We start from the raw sequence: 17413 nt of genomic DNA, 5'->3' as shown, positions 1-17413 counted from the left end.
TACCTGTCTGTCTGTCTGTCTAATATACCTGTCTGTCTGTCTATCTGTCAATCTGTCTATATACATATACCTGTCTGTCTGTCTGTCTGTCTGTCTGTCTGTCTGTCTGTCTGTCTGTCTGTCTGTCTGTCTGTCTGTCTACTATACCTGTCTGTCTGTCTCTACTATATACATACAGTACCAGTCAAAAGTTTGGACACACCTACTCATTCAAGTGTTTTTCTTTATTTTTTACTATTTTTGACATTGTATAATAATAGTGAAGACATCAACACTATGAAATAACACATATGGAATTATGTAGTAACCAAAAAAGTGTTAAACAAATCAAAATAAATGGTATATTTCAGATTCTTCAAAGTAGCCACTCTTTGCCTTGATGATAGCTTTGCACACTCTTGGCATTCTCTCAACCAGCTTCACCTGGAATACTTTTCCAACAGTCTTGAAGGAGTTCCCACATATGCTGAGCACTTGTTGGCTGCTTTTCATTCACTCTGCGGTCCGACTCATCCCAAACCATCTCAATTGGGTTGAGGTCGTGGGGATTGTGTAGGCCAGGTCATCTGATGCAGCACTCCATCACTCTCCTTCTTGGTAAAATATCCCTTACTCAGCCTGGAGGTGTGTTGGGTCATTGTCCTGTTGAAAAACAAATTATAGTCTCACTAAGCCCAAACCAGATGGGATGGAGTATCAATGCAGAATGCTGTGGTAGCCATGCTGGATAAGTGTGCCTTGAATTCTAAATAAATCACAGACAGTGTCACCTGCAAAGCACCCCCACACCATAACACCTCCTCCTCCATGCTTTATGGTGGGAACTACACATGCGGAGATCATCCGTTTACCCACACCGCGTCTAACGAAGACACGGCGGTTGGAACCAAAAGTCTCCAATTTGGACTCCAGACCAAAGGACGAATTTCCACCGTTCTAATGTCCATTGCTCATGTTTCTTGGCCCAAGCAGGTCTCTTCTTCTTATTGGTGTCCTTTAGTAGTGGTTTCTTTGCAGCAATTCGACCATGAAGGCCTGATTCACACAGTCCCCTCTGAACAGTTGATGTTGAGATGTGTCTGTGACTTGAACTCTGTGAAGCATTTATTTTGGCTGCAATTTCTGAGGCTGGTAACTCTAATGAACTTATCCTCTGCAGCAGAGGTAACTCTGGGTCTTCCATTCCTGTGGCGGTCCTCATGAGAGCCAGTTTCATCATAGCACTTGATGATTTTTCTGACTGCACTTGAAGAAATTTTCAAAGTTCTTGAAATTTTCCAGATTGAATGACCTTCATGTCTTAAAGTAATCATGGACTGTCGTTTCTCTTTGCTTATTTGAGCTGTTCTTGCCATAATATGGACTTGGTCTTTTACCAAATAGGGCTATCTTCTGTATACCACCCCTACCTTGTCACAACACAACTGATTGGCTCAAACGCATTAAGAATTCCACAAATTAACTTTTAACAAGGCACACCTGTTAATTGAAATGCATTCCAGGTGACTACCTCATGAAGGTGGTTGAGAGAATGCCAACAGTGTGCAAAGCTGTCATCAAGGCAAAGGGTGGCTATTTGAAGAATCTCAAATATAAAACATATTTGATTTGTTTAACACTTTTTTGGTTACTACATGATTCCATATGTGTTATTTCATAGTTTTGATGTCTTCACTATTATTCTACAATGTAAGAAATAGTAAAAATAAAGAAAAACCCTTGAATGAGTAGGTGTGTCCAAACTTTTGACTGGTAGTGTATATCTGTCTGTCTATATACCTGTCTAACTACTGTATCTGTCTGTCTGTCTATCTGTCAGATGGTCCTATCCTGAAGGGGGCGCCCACGCCGATTACGGTGGACATTGACTCTGACGCCAAACTCAACTGCAAGTGGACCGGGAACCCTCCTCTTACACTCACCTGGACCAAGAAGGGCTCTAGCATGGTGAGAACTTACAAGCTATGTCCTCTGCTTCGGAAAGTATTCAGACCCATTGACTTTCTCCACATTTTGTTACATTACAGCCTTATTTTAAAATGGATTAAATAAATAAAAATCCTCAGTAATCAACACACATTACCCCATAATGAGAAAGTGAAAATGGGTTTGTAGACATTTTTGCAAATGTTTTAAAAATAAAAACAGAAATACATTATTTACGACAGTATTCAGACCCTTTGCTATGAGACTCGAAATTGAGCTCAGGTGTATCGTGTTTCCATTGACCATCCTTGAGATGTTTCTACAACTTGATTGAACATGATTTGGAAAGGTACACACCTTATATAAGGTCCCTCAGTTGACAGTGCATGTCAAAGCTGTAACATAACAAAATGTGAAAAAAGTCAAGGGGTCTGAATGCTTTCCGAAGGCACTGTATTCTCAGTTTGGGTAAAAAACATTTTCAATAAAGTCAATTCAGGAAGTAAACTGAAATTCAATTTCTAATTAAAATGTTCCTCAACGCTTGTCTATGAGAATTTTCTGGAAATTGGAACTTCAGTATACTTCCTGAATTTACTGGAATTTAAGTGGAATTGACCCCTACCCTGCTGCTGTCCTGGACACTGAAACCCCATATCCTGAAGCCTGTATCCTGAAGCCCCTATCCTGAAGCCCCTATCCTGAAGCCCCTATCCTGAAGCCCGTATCCTGAAGCCCATATCCTGAAGCCCATATCCTGAAATCCCATATCCTGAAGCCCATATCCTGAAGCCCATATCCTGAAGCCCGTATCTGAAGCCCGTATCCTGAAATCCCATATCCTGAAGTCCATATCCTGAAGCCCGTATCCTGAAATCCCCTATCCTGAAGCCTGTATCCTGAAGCCCCTATCCTGAAGCCCCTATCCTGAAGCCCGTATCCTGAAGCCCATATCCTGAAGCCCATATCCTGAAATCCCATATCCTGAAGCCCATATCCTGAAGCCCATATCCTGAAGCCCGTATCTGAAGCCCGTATCCTGAAATCCCATATCCTGAAGTCCATATCCTGAAGCCCGTATCCTGAAATCCCATATCCTGAAGCCTGTATCCTGAAGCCCATATCCTGAAATCCCATATCCTGAAGTCCATATCCTGAAGCCCATATCCTGAAGCCCGTATCTGAAGCCCATATCCAGAAACCCCATATCCTGGAACCCGTATCCTGAAGCCCATATCCTGAACACATTTTGGATGCCGGTTTTCTTTACATTTAATGGTAATCATCATATTTTTAAGTCAATATTGCCGTTACTCAGCATTGAACCATGTCCCCCCTGAACTTCATACTCTCTCCAACCCTAAATATACCCCCCCCCCCCCCCCCCCAGTTTAAATGTTGGTTTTAAACCCGACTAATGTTGAACTCCTAACCTATTCCATAAATATTTTATTAATGCTTTATAACGAATTAAGAAAAGCTCCAGGAACTTTAATGGAGCCTGCGGCTGAGGAAATCAACATGTTTTATGAATTAAATATCTCTCTCCCTCCCTTTACAACTCGATTCCATCTAACCTCCCTCCCTCTTGTGTGTGTGTGTGTGTGCATGTGTGTGTGTGGCGTGCGTGCGTGCATGTGTGCATGTGTGTTCTCCTCTCAGGTCCTCAGTAACAACGAGGAGCTGGTCCTGAAGTCAGTGAGCCAGGTGGATGCGGGTCAGTACGTGTGTAAGGCCATCGTCCCCAGGATTGGAGTGGGAGAGACTGAGGTCACTCTTGCAGTCAACGGTCAGTTACAGTACAGCCGTGTACAGTACACTCACGCACACACACACGCACGCACCCACACACACACACACACACACACACACACACACACACACACACACACACACACACACACACACACACACACACACACACACACACACACACACACACACACACACACACACACACAGAGCATAGTGTTACTTATAACATTGATATCCTTTTCATTCTACTGTTACTACTTCTGGGCCATGTGACACATCCTCATTTATTTAAAGACTGAACATTTCCCCAAAGTTTTGCTATTTGTTTATTTCTGTATAGGGGGCGCTGTTTCTATTACCATTTCATGATCATCTTTTAGTCCTTGCTTTTACCATTTTAACTCTTTGCCATTTTGAAGCCTTTTTTGTATTAGTATACAGTATTTATTGAAAATAAATCAAAACATTCGTAAGAAACAGTTTTATTCTGTGGTGCAGGGGGCTGACGCTCGTCGTCTGCAGTGAGGAGCTGTCTACCGCAGGACAATGTAGTTGTTTTGTGCAACGTAGTCTCGGGAGAGTTGCATGCCATCGCCACCATCAAAGACAATGGCAAGAGTTTTAATCGTTTGAACTGTGTGACCTGTTTCATTCAGGTGTGAGAGCAGCTTGACACTAGAAGAAGGGGGGGAGGATGTGACCATGTGAACACATCCTCATTTAAAGACTGAACATTTCCCCCAACTTTTGCTATTTGTTTATTTACGTATAGGGCGCTGTTTTCTATTACCATTTCGTATCATGCCATAGTTGAGATCTCATTCCACCATTTCACAAGAAACAGTTAAGTGTCTAGTAATTGAGTATTTGTCTGAATTGGTATTGGCTAAAGAGGTAATTGTAGGTCTCTACCACTAATTGGGCTAAAGAGCTACACCTGTCTAAATGTTTGTGGGAGAGTGCCAGGGAAAGAGAGAGGTAAGGACAGACCAGTGAGGATTATTATTTTATTCTTGGTCTTAATCTTGTAGTCCTTGTTTTTACCATTTTAACTCTTTGCCATTTCGAAGCCTTGTTTTGTATTTATATATTGAAAATAAATATGCATTGTTTGGAAGAAACGGTTCCAATTCTTTTAGTAAGAACCTTTTTCTGTGAAGGGCATCGACCGGCCCCGTCACAGGCCCATATTCAAAAAGGGTCTCAGAGTAGGAGTGCTGATCTAGGATCAGGTCCCCCTTGTCAATTGATTATATTGTCCCCCTTGTCAAAAATTATCCTAGATCAGCACTACTACTCTGAGATGCTAAGGGGACAATTCAGACTTTATTCGATCTCCACCCCAAGCGAATAACTGGTGTATAGCATGCTATTCTCATGCTTAAGTTCAAGGTCAGAAAAGTGAGAGAAAAGCTCATAAAAAGGGGATTACATTCCATTTCCGTGCGCTTAACTCGAGTCGGAATCCCCCCCTAAATGAATTCAGACCCTGATACTACTGCTATGTTACAACAAGATTGTCGTTTACCATGAATAAACATTGTGGGACTTGCTTTAACTCTTTTTAAAGTATTTTTGTGGCAGTGGATAGGATCGCCGGAACGTGTAAAAATTGGTTTGGTGTATCTAGCTTGAACGGTTCAAAAGTTACTGTTGAATAGTTATTTTACGCTAATTTATGCAAATGTAAATAGTTAATACGGATTTTAAGGAATTTGAAGTTAGGATAGGCTGAATGTTTTAAAGTTTGTTTTGTAGCTTAATTGGCTAAGGAGCATGACCATTTTGAATAGCTACCTCTGTATTCCATGGTTCTCATTCAAACCGATGTTAATTTATGCAAATGTTTTATGATAATAGTTCAAAAACTATATATAGTATCAGAAAATCTTTAGACAAGCAATCTAAGATCTAAGTAGGGTCAGTCTGAACATCTCAATGTTGGTTTGGAGTTGAAAGCTTAAACGGTGAAAGAACAGATTGGTCTAGAAATCTTAATTATTTTACCATTCTGCTCTATGGCCCTTTTTCCCCCATTGAAATGCATTGGTATCCATAGCAATGGCTGCGTTTGTCAGCTCAATGACGAGACATGAGAGAGCTGTTAGCTGGCGTTTGCAAGCTACTTTTCGTCACGCTGAACTCTGACAAACAGCTGTAATTTTTTATTGGTAGCAGATCATTCTGTTCTGATTCCAGATTTGAATAGCAGAGAAGTAGACCAAGATGTCATACCCTCTACTGCCGGTTGTACACGACTTTCAAAATCCTAACATTGCTGAGCCGCTCACATTAATAATAAAATATTTCTTACTCTGCATTGTTGGTTAAATAAGGGCTCATAAGGAAGCATTTCATGGTAAGGTCCTACCTACACCTGTTGTATGTATGATTTGATTTTGATTTAAACAACCGTCTTTCCTGTAGTTTTTTGTCTTACAAACGTAGTGGTGCACACACTAAATGATCTGGCACAGACGGTAGGTCACACGTTAAATGATCTGGCACAGACGGTAGGTCACACGTTAAATGATCTGGCACAGAAGGTAGGTCACACGTTAAATGATCTGGCACAGACGGTAGGTCACACGCTAAATGATCTGGCAGAGACGGTAGGTCACACGCTAAATGATCTGGCACAGACGGTAGGTCACACACTAAATGATCTGGCACAGACGGTAGGTCACACGCTAAATGATCTGGCACAGACGGTAGGTCACACATTAAATGATCTGCCACAGACGGTAGGTCACACGCTAAATGATCTGCCACAGACAGTAGGTCACACGCTAAATGATCTGCCACAGACGGTAGGTCACACGCTAAATGATCTGGCACAGACGGTAGGTCACACGCTAAATGATCTGGCACAGACGGTAGGTCACACGCTAAATGATCTGGCACAGACGGTAGGTCACACGTTAAATGATCTGCCACAGACGGTAGGTCACACGCTAAATGATCTGGCACAGACGGTAGGTCACACGCTAAATGATCTGGCACAGACGGTAGGTCACACGCTAAATGATCTGGCACAGACGGTAGGTCACACGCTAAATGATCTGCCACAGACGGTAGGTCACACGCTAAATGATCTGGCACAGACGGTAGGTCACACGCTAAATGATCTGGCACAGACGGTAGGTCACACGCTAAATGATCTGGCACAGACGGTAGGTCACACGCTAAATGATCTGGCACAGACGGTAGGTCACACGTTAAATGATCTGCCACAGACGGTAGGTCACACGCTAAATGATCTGGCACAGACGGTAGGTCACACGTTAAATGATCTGACACAGACGGTAGGTCACACGTTAAATGATCTGGCACAGACGGTAGGTCACACATTAAATGATCTGGCACAGACGGTAGGTCACACACTAAATGATCTGGCAGAGACGGTAGGTCACACGCTAAATGATCTGGCACAGACGGTAGGTCACACACTAAATTATCTGGCACAGACGGTAGGTCACACGCTAAATGATCTGGCACAGACGGTAGGTCACACATTAAATGATCTGCCACAGACGGTAGGTCACACGCTAAATGATCTGGCACAGACGGTAGGTCACACGCTAAATGATCTGCCACAGACGGTAGGTCACACGCTAAATGATCTGGCACAGACGGTAGGTCACACGCTAAATGATCTGGCACAGACGGTAGGTCACACGCTAAATGATCTGGCACAGACGGTAGGTCACACGTTAAATGATCTGCCACAGACGGTAGGTCACACGCTAAATGATCTGGCGCAGACGGTAGGTCACACGCTAAATGATCTGGCACAGACGGTAGGTCACACGCTAAATGATCTGGCACAGACGGTAGGTCACACGCTAAATGATCTGCCACAGACGGTAGGTCACACGCTAAATGATCTGGCACAGACGGTAGGTCACACGCTAAATGATCTGGCACAGACGGTAGGTCACACGTTAAATGATCTGCCACAGACTGTAGGTCACACGCTAAATGATCTGGCACAGACGGTAGGTCACACGTTAAATGATCTGACACAGACGGTAGGTCACACGTTAAATGATCTGGCACAGACGGTAGGTCACACATTAAATGATCTGCCACAGACGGTAGGTCACACGCTAAATGATCTGGCACAGACGGTAGGTCACACACTAAATGATCTGGCAGAGACGGTAGGTCACACACTACAAGATTATTCACTTGGTCGTGAGGATTTTCTCAATACCACGCTGTCTCACGAAAACAATGATGTGCTTAGATTGTTATCGTAGCTAGAACAAGCTGTGGCTCAAAGCAGTCTCATAAACGTTTTCCGTCAGTAATTCACACTTGCCATACAGTTGAAATATCTAGCCAACATTTTGAATTTAATAACATTGCTTGTGAACTTCAGAGCTGTAACGATTTGACACATTGGCTTTGGTTAAAGGCAAATACAAACGCATACTATTAGTAGACATCTCTCCTGCTCGAGTCTACACATCCTGGGTGATGGGAAACAACGTCGTCATCTCACTGGCTTCTTCTCTGGCCAGCTCTCATTGGCTATTGCTGATCACCGTTCTCAAAACTTGTTGTTGCACATCTCACACTACAAGAGCATTGAAGATTTAGTGCCGATAAAATCAAACGTTTGAAAATATCAGGTTGTCTGGAACTGCTCAAAGACCGGATCAGTAGCCCTCAGATTGCGTCTCTGACCCGCTCACATTAAACGAGCGTCGGTGACAGCCGCACACCCGAGTAGGCAACAACATGGGGATTTAGTCTCCGATCTCAAAAACTTTTCTGGGACAAAATTGTGTAGTGCACACCCGGCTTAAGTTTTTGTGTAAGTTGTAAAAATGTCAGTTGTTTGGAAAAATTGTTAATGCGGTTACTAAAATAGCTGTATAATTAGATTGGTATCAGATACAGTGGGGGAAAAAAGTATTTAGTCAGCCACCAATTGTGCAAGTTCTCCCACTTAAAAAGACAAGAGAGGCCTGTAATTTTCATCATAGGTACACGTCAACTATGACAGACAAAATGAAAAAAAAAAAAAAAAAAATCACATTGTAGGATTTTTTATGAATTTATTTGCAAATTATGGTGGAAAATAAGTATTTGGTCAATAACAAAAGTTTCTCAATACTTTGTTATATACCCTTTGTTGGCAATGACACAGGTCAAACGTTTTCTGTAAGTCTTCACAAGGTTTTCACACACTGTTGCTGGTATTTTGGCCCATTCCTCCATGCAGATCTCCTCTAGAGCAGTGATGTTTTGGGGCTGTCGCTGGGCAACACGGACTTTCAACTCCCTCCAAAGATTTTCTATGGGGTTGAGATCTGGAGACTGGCTAGGCCACTCCAGGACCTTGAAATGCTTCTTACGAAGCCACTCCTTCGTTGCCCGGGCGGTGTGTTTGGGATTATTGTCATGCTGAAAGACCCAGCCACGTTTCATCTTCAATGCCCTTGCTGATGGAAGGAGGTTTTCACTCAAAATCTCACGATACATGGCCCCATTCATTCTTTCCTTTACACGGATCAGTCGTACTGGTCCCTTTGCAGAAAAACAGCCCCAAAGCATGATTGTTTCCACCCCCATGCTTCACAGTAGGTATGGTGTTCTTTGGATGCAACTCAGCATTCTTTGTCCTCCAAACACGATGAGTTGAGTTTTTACCAAAAAGTTATATTTTGGTTTCATCTGACCATATGACATTCTCCCAATCCTCTTCTGGATCATCCAAATGCACTCTAGCAAACTTCAGACGGGCCTGGACATGTACTGGCTTAAGCAGGGGGACACGTCTGGCACTGCAGGATTTGAGTCCCTGGCGGCGTAGTGTGTTACTGATGGTAGGCTTTGTTACTTTGGTCCCAGCTCTCTGCAGGTCATTCACTAGGTCCCCCCGTGTGGTTCTGGGATTTTTGCTTGTGATCATTTTGACCCCACGGGGTGAGATCTTGCGTGGAGCCCCAGATCGAGGGAGATTATCTGTGGTCTTGTATGTCTTCCATTTCCTAATAATTGCTCCCACAGTTGATTTCTTCAAACCAAGCTGCTTACCTATTGCAGATTCAGTCTTCCCAGCCTGGTGCAGGTCTACAATTTTGTTTCTGGTGTCCTTTGACAGCTCTTTGGTCTTGGCCATAGTGGAGTTTGGAGTGTGACTGTTTGAGGTTGTGGACAGGTGTCTTTTATACTGATAACAATTTCAAACAGGTGCCATTAATACAGGTAATGAGTGGAGGACAGAGGAGCCTCTTAAATAAGAAGTTACAGGTCTGTGAGAGCCAGAAATTTTGCTTGTTTGTAGGTGACCAAATACTTATTTTCCACCATAATTTGCAAATAAATTCATTAAAAATCCTACAATGTGATTTTCTGGATTTTCTTTTCTCAATTTGTCTGTCATAGTTGACATGTACCTATGATGAAAATTACAGGCCTCTCATCTTTTTAAGTGGGAGAACTTGCACAATTGGTGGCTGACTAAATACTTTTTTTCCCCACTGTATTTTTGTTACGATTTCAGCAGAGAAGCAGAGGGAGATGTCATACCTTCTAACTTTTTGGGAAAGTGGTCAAAGTTACATTGTTTACAGTGAATAGAATAAAATGTTGGGAGTGATGATGTCACAATGGGCCCTTTAGAATGCTGAGGAAATCCTATGAAAGTGGATGGAGGACAGAAAGAAGGACAAAAAGCTTAATAGTTTAAAAAGTATAAAATATATCAAACAGTTGTATACAAGCAACTCAATCCAAAGTTTGAATGACGTTGCTAGCTTAAACGTTGCAAGAGGAGTACCGTGCTAAAGAAAGATACTAATAATAGAAGCATGACGAAGATTTAAAGTGGGACGTTTGCTTCGCAAGTCCCATTAATTACCACTTCCAACACTCAAATTCCACTCATTATCACATGTTCTCAAGACTGGAGTGTAAATAGCTGAAATGACTTCCCACCTGTCTCTCCCCCCCAGGCCCTCCCATCATCTCCAGCGAACCGGTCCAATACGCAGTGAGAGGGGAGAAAGGGGAGGTCAAGTGCTACATCGCCAGCACCCCTCCACCTGACAAGATTGTAAGTGAAGTGATCTCCTGTGAAATATCTGTAACACTTTATAATAACTTTAATGTATATGCCTTTATAATTGCTTATGAATTGGAAGGCTGTGTAAGTACAGTCAGATCAAAGACAAGAGAGAGTGAATGAATGAGAACTGTTGACAGATAGTGTGAGAGGGGGATGTCATGGGGTTGACAGATCGAGTGTGAGAGGGGAGGGGAGAGAGTAGAGTAAAATTCTGTACCTTTCAGCATCAATTATCCACTACAACAGCAGAGAGACATGACACAAATCTGTGGTTTAAAAAAAAGTATCCACCCCGCCTGTAGTGGCTGCATCCCAAATGGCACCCTTTTCTCTTTATAGTGCACTACTTTTGACCAGAGCTCTGTAGTGTAGTGCACTAATAGGGTGCTATTGGGATGCAGCCAGTGAGCGCTCGGAGCGTATAATGTGATACGACATTATAGTTTTAGCTTAACGCAGAGACAGAGGACCTATGAAATATGAAGTATGGCGTTGTGTGAGTGTCAGAAAGTAGACTGGGGCTGGGGCTGGGGGGAGGGAGGGGGGGTGGAAGGGAGGGAGGGGATGGAAGGGGATGGATGGGAGGGGATGGAAGGGAAGGGGATGGAAGGGAGGGGATGGAAGGGAGGGGATGGAAGGGAGGGGATGGAAGGGAGGGGAGGGAGGGGATGGAGGGGAGGGGATGGATGGGAGAGGATGGGAGGGAGGGGATGGGATGGAGGGGAGGGGATGGAGGGGAGGGGAGGGGAGGGGATGTATGGGAGGGGATGGAGGGGAGGGGATGTATGGGAGGGGATGTATGGGATGGAAGGGAGGGGATGGAAGGGAGTGGATGGAAGGGAGGGGATGGAGGGGAGGGGATGGAAGGGAGGGGAGGGGATGGAGGGGAGGAGAGGAGGGGTTGGAAGGGAGGGAGGGAGGGATGGGAGGGGATGGAGGGTATGGAAGGGAGGGGATGGAGGAAAGGAAGGGAGGGGGGGGAGGGGTTGGAAGGGAGGGGAGGGAGGGAGGGAGGGAGGGGATTGGAAGGGAGGGGAGGAAGGGGGGGGTAGGGAGGGAGGGAGGGAGGGGATGGAAGGGAGGGGAGGAAGGGGAGGGGAGAGGATGGAAGGGAGGAAGGGGAGGGGAGAGGATGGAAGGGAGGAAGGGGAGGGGAGAAAATGGAAGGGAGGAAGGGGAGGGGAGAGGATGGAAGGGAGGAAGGGGAGGGGAGAGGATGGAAGGGAGGAAGGGGAGGGGAGAAAATGGAAGGGAGGAAGGGGAGGGGAGAGGATGGAAGGGAGGAAGGGGAGGGGAGAGGATGGAAGGGAGTAAGGGGAGGGGAGAGGATGGAAGGGAGGGAGGGAGGGAGGGAGGGAGAGGATGGAAGGGAGGGAGAGGGTGGGATGGAAGGGAAGGGAGGGAGGGAGGGGGGAGGATGGAAGGGAGGGGGGAGGATGAGTTCAAATCTTTAGTATCTTTTTCCTCCCTCTTCTCCAGCTCCGATTTGCCTTTTTATTTGTTTTGGTTAAAAGGTACATTAGCACAACATGTGGGCAGTTGCATATTTCATGTATTCATACTCCATATTTAATAGTATAACTACTTCAGCAGATTTAAAGTAGAAAAACCTGCTAGACTCTTTATTGCTCTTGTACACCTGCCTCAGCCCGGTGTGTGTGTGTGTCTGTGTGTGTGTGTGTGTGTGTCTGTGTGTCTGTGTGTCTGTGTGTCTGTGTGTGTGTGTGTGTGTGTGTGTGTGTGTGTGTGTGTGTGTGTGTGCGTGTGTGTCTGTGTGTGTGTGCGTGTGTGTGTGTGTGTGTCTGTGTGCGTGTGTGTGTGTGTGTGCGTGTGTGTCAGTGTGCATGTGTGTGTGTGTGTCTGTGTCTGTGTGTATGTGTGCGTGTGTGTGTGTGTGTGCATAAGTGTGTGTGTGTGTGTGTGTGTGTCTGTGTGTGTGTGTGCATGTGTCTGTGTGTGTGTGTGTGTGTGTGTGTGTGTGTGTGTGTGTCTGTGTGTGTGTGTATACGCCTCTGTATACAGTATAAAGATCTTTTGTTGTTGTGTTTTGACACTTTCTTCAGACAGTAAGGAAATGAGAATGGGAGAAACAGTGGGAAAGAGACGCGGGAATAGAACCTGCTTGCGATAGTAAAGTCATATGACAAATGCTCACTCAACCACGACTCTGCACTTTTTTCTAATCTCCATTCGACTCCCTAATTGTATGCTAATGTATATGTCCATGCGTGTGTTTGTGTGTGTGTGTGTGTCTCCCTCCAGGTGTGGGCGTGGAAGGAGAACGTGTGGGAGAAGGAGAAGGGGACTCTGCTGGAGAGGTACACGGTGGAGCAGAGTAAGCCTCACTCCCAGGGTGGGGCTGTCCTCTCCACCCTCACCATCAACAACGTCATGGAGGCTGACTTCCACTCGCCATACAACTGCACCGCCTGGAACGCCTTCGGACCCGGGACCATGATCATCACCCTGGAGGAGAAAGGTGTGCCTTAAAAAGGGGCAATATTGGTTTTCGTAAAATGAATGAATGATATAGCCATTTATTCTTCAAGAGGGCACATACTTCTCTGAGAAGCTTTTATGATTACTGGCCATTATGTTGTTTGAAGATTTCAGTATTGAATAGTATGGGAGATAGTATAGTAGTATAGTAATAGTCTGCCTGGACAGAGATAGTACCGATAGTATGGGAAAGGTTTGGTATAACCATGTCTCTCTGTCTCTCTGTCTTCTGTCTGTACAGAGATAGTACCAGTGGGGATTATAGCTGGTGGAACAGTTGGATCCTCCATCCTGCTCCTGATCTTTCTCCTGGCTTTAGCCTTCTTCCTCTACCGCCAACGGAAGGGCAGTGAGTACTGTACCAACCAGTTACTACTCCCTCCCTCTGCATGGAACATGTTTGTGGTTGTGGCCCAAATAGCACCCTATTCCCCCATAGGGCTCTGGTCAAAAGTAATGCGCTATACGTGTATAGGGGATAGGGTGCCATTTGGGACGTGTGTGTGTGTGTGGCTGACATTCATGTAGTCATTCACAATGTACTGTGTAACCGCAGCTTGTTTAAAACTGAGGAAGAATGACTTGTTTTCTCTCTACTTTGTTGTACTGTAGATCCAAATAATATGTTATTCAGATGTCTGTCCCACTTTAAATGAACAACAGCTTATAAAGGCTTCATATAGCATACGTAAAGTCTTCATAAGCACTCTATAGGTTCTTCATGAGTCATCTGTCTTGTTCTGGTTCCAGGTCGTCGTGGGGTCACTCTGGGGAAGCCAGACATCAAGGTGGAGACGGTAAACAAGGAGACACACAGTCTGGAGGAGGAGTCAGGGAGCGTTTCCACGGCAACGCGCATGGTCAAGGCCATGTATTCCGTGAGTACCCAACACCCACCTCTATGAGTCAGATCAAACATTATTTAAAGTGCAATTGCTTTGACAAAGGTGCTCGTCTCCGAAATGCGTGAGCTATACACTTTTGAAGGGAACCGTCCTGAAACTTCCTCTAGTGTCGCAGTTCATTTTTAAAGGGCATTTAAAATATAGCAACAGACTTCATAGTAAAACAAAATGAGGGGGGCATCTGTTCTCTGTTGCCTTGGACTTCACAGACTGAGGTTGTGTCCCAAGTAGGCCCCTTTCCTCACATAGTTCTCTACTTTTGACCAGAAGTAGTACACTATAAAGGGAATTGAGTGCTATTTAAGACACCCTTAGACTTCTCTCATACTGAGAAAACCCTGTAATAGGCTACACTGAGAAAGCTCTGTATAAGATGTGATTAATGCCGTTGGTCACATGGGTTGTAATTTAAAATACAGCTATTATAACTGTGTTATTACAACATATTTAAGACAGAAATTATTCTAGAAGCTATGAGGTGCTGAAGCCTTTCATTGTTGTTTGAGAGCAAACCACTGATTGCATTCACCTTCATGTGCTTACATGGTCCTTTTACATCTTCAACTGTACTCACCAAACATTTGTCAAACAACATTTTCATCAAATGAAAAACCTGATATTCTGTTTTCCCCTCCTTCTCTCTCTCCCTCTATCTCCCTCTCTCTCTCTGTGTGTGTGTGTGTGTTTTGTTGTTTGATGGTTTAGTTTCTGCCCTCTGTCTCCCTCTCTCCCTCCACTCAGCCATTCAAAGACGATATGGATCTGAAGCAGGACTTGCGCAGTGAGCTCGATACCCGCGAGGAGTACGAACTCAAGGTGAGCAACTCTCTCTCTGCTACTCAATTCATACAACCTACATCAAACCAACAAACTCCTCATACGTACATGCAACACAATACACAACAACATATCACACCAAATATCACACTAACTACCTCACACTAACTACCTCCGACCAACTACCTCTCACTAACTACCTCAGACTAACTACCTCATACTAACTACTTCACACTAACTACCACATACTAGCTGCCACATACTAACTACCTCACACGAACCACCTCACACGAACTACCTCACACTAACTACCTAATACTAACTACCTTACATTAACCACCTCACACTAACTATCTTGCACTAACTACCTCACACTAACTACCTCACACCTCAAATATGCTAACACATCAAATTGGAACACTCTTGCATGTAATAAGCAGTAAAAATCTCACTATCGCCTCATCTGTATCCTACAACAATACAACACATAACATATCACAGAACATGACTACCTCACACCTCAAATATGCCCACACAGGGTTGGGGTGAATTGGAATTGGAGGCAGTCAATTCAGGAAGTAAACTGAAATTCTGATTAAATAATTGAAAAAATGTAATCTATTTTCAATGACTACATTTTTTCATTTTAAATTTCAATCACTTTCTGAATGCACTGCCTTTAATTCGAATTTACCCCAACCATGGCCACACCTCAAATTTAAACCCATGTAAAAATCACTCACTATTCCCTCATCATGTTTGTCCTTAGGACCCAACAAACGGCTACTATAACGTCCGTGCGACCACCCACGACGAGGCCAGGCCGTCCTCCCACTCCATGCTATACCAGGGAGAGTTCCGGACCTCCAACCCTCCAGGGGGAGCTACAGGTGCTACCTCCAGTGGCCCAGCAGGGGGTCCTGGCGGTGCGGTGGCTGCAGGAGGGGTCCCGGGAGTCCCAGGGTCAAGGGCAGGGTGCTATGACCCCCGAGCTCCATCCAGGATGTCTCACACAAACTACCCCCAGTTCAACACCTTCACCAGGGCGGGCCAGAGCCAAGTCCTGCCCAACACCAACCACCCTTCCCACCCCTCCCACCACTCCCACCCTGCCTCACAGACCAGCGACTTCCCCGGAGACTGCGGCCTATTGGACAACAACACTCAGCTGACATATGACAACTATGGCTACCCCGCCCAGTACCCTACCTATCGGATGGGCTTTGCCCCGCCCCTGGAAGGAGGGCCGGCCTATGAGGTGTACCCAACTGGACAAGGGGTGGGACCAGGGCCAGTGCAAGGACCAACCCAAGGCCAAGGCCCATGTCCGGGTCCGGGTTCTGAAACTGTGCTGGGGAAGTATGGGGCCACCTGCTTCTCTTACACCTCTCCTCCTGGTACTGACTACTCTCCTCCTGGTACCGACTACTCTCCTCCTGGTACCGACTACTCTCCTCCTGGTACTGACTACTCTCCTCCTGCTACTGACTACTCTCCTCCTGGTACTGACTACAATCAGAGACACACTCAGAGGATGCAGACACACGTGTGAGAGAGATGTATTCTGTAGTACACAGTGATACTTGTTTTCATACACGTGTACATACATATAAACACACACGCACACGCACACGCACACACACACACACACACTTGTTGGAGAGAAACAGAAAGATACACTTCTGCTCTCTATGCTTTCTCTATCGCATACAACACACAAACAAACGCAAACAATCTGACCCAGTTTCTCTCAAACGTTCTATTGTGTGCAATCTTCAACTCCAAGAACTGAAAAAGCCACAATCAAGAGAGAGAGAGAGGGGAGATATGACATGATAAGAGAGAGAGAGGGGAGATATGACACGATAAGAGAGAGAGAGAGAGAGGGGAGATATGACATGATAAGAGAGAGAGAGAGAGGGGAGATATGACATGATAAGAGAGAGAGAGAGGGGAGATATGAAATGATAAGAGAGAGAGAGAGAGGGGAGATATGACATGATAAGAGAGAGAGAGAGAGAGAGAGAGAGAGGGGAGATATGACATGATAAGAGAGAGAGAGAGAGGGGAGATATGACATGATAAGAGAGAGAGAGAGGGGAGATATGACATGATAAGAGAGAGAGAGAGAGAGAGAGTGGAGATATGACATGATGAGAGAGAGAGAGAGAGAGAGAGAGGGGAGATATGACATGATAAGAGAGAGAGAGAGAGGGGAGATATGACATGATAAGAGAGAGAGAGAGAGGAGAGATATGACATGATAAGAGAGAGAGAGAGGGGAGATATGACATGATAAGAGAGAGAGAGAGAGAGAGAGAGGCTGGGAGTATTTTCCTTAAACTAGGAGGGGATTCAACAGAGTTTGATTTACTTAAACGCTGCTGGAGAGCGTCCAGATCCATCTTTTCTCTATGGGACTCTCCATCCATCTCTCTTTCCTCTCACCCCATCTCTGTATATAATGTTA

At 44.9% G+C, this 17413-nt stretch overlaps 1 protein-coding gene across 1 annotated transcript in view; it reads left to right on the top strand.

Annotated features, from left to right (window-relative positions):
- Positions 1–16965, top strand: part of LOC311098837 (kin of IRRE-like protein 1) — a gene marked incomplete at its 5' end in the record, with an annotated part of 28444 nt that extends 11479 nt beyond the window's left edge. Inside the window, 8 exons of the mRNA XM_084139405.1 lie at positions 1820–1947; positions 3589–3715; positions 10650–10750; positions 13025–13241; positions 13503–13610; positions 14012–14139; positions 14908–14982; positions 15713–16965. Of these exons, the coding sequence (XP_083995531.1) occupies positions 1820–1947; positions 3589–3715; positions 10650–10750; positions 13025–13241; positions 13503–13610; positions 14012–14139; positions 14908–14982; positions 15713–16495 (1667 nt within the window). The 3' untranslated portion in view covers positions 16496–16965. The remainder of the gene's footprint in view (positions 1–1819; positions 1948–3588; positions 3716–10649; positions 10751–13024; positions 13242–13502; positions 13611–14011; positions 14140–14907; positions 14983–15712) is intronic.
- Between the last annotated feature and the right edge of the window lie 448 nt (positions 16966–17413).

This window comes from Coregonus lavaretus, assembly GCF_964263955.1.
Source record: "Coregonus lavaretus genome assembly, chromosome: 23".
NCBI lineage: Eukaryota > Metazoa > Chordata > Actinopteri > Salmoniformes > Salmonidae > Coregonus > Coregonus lavaretus.
This window is presented reverse-complemented; position numbering and strand designations above follow the sequence as displayed.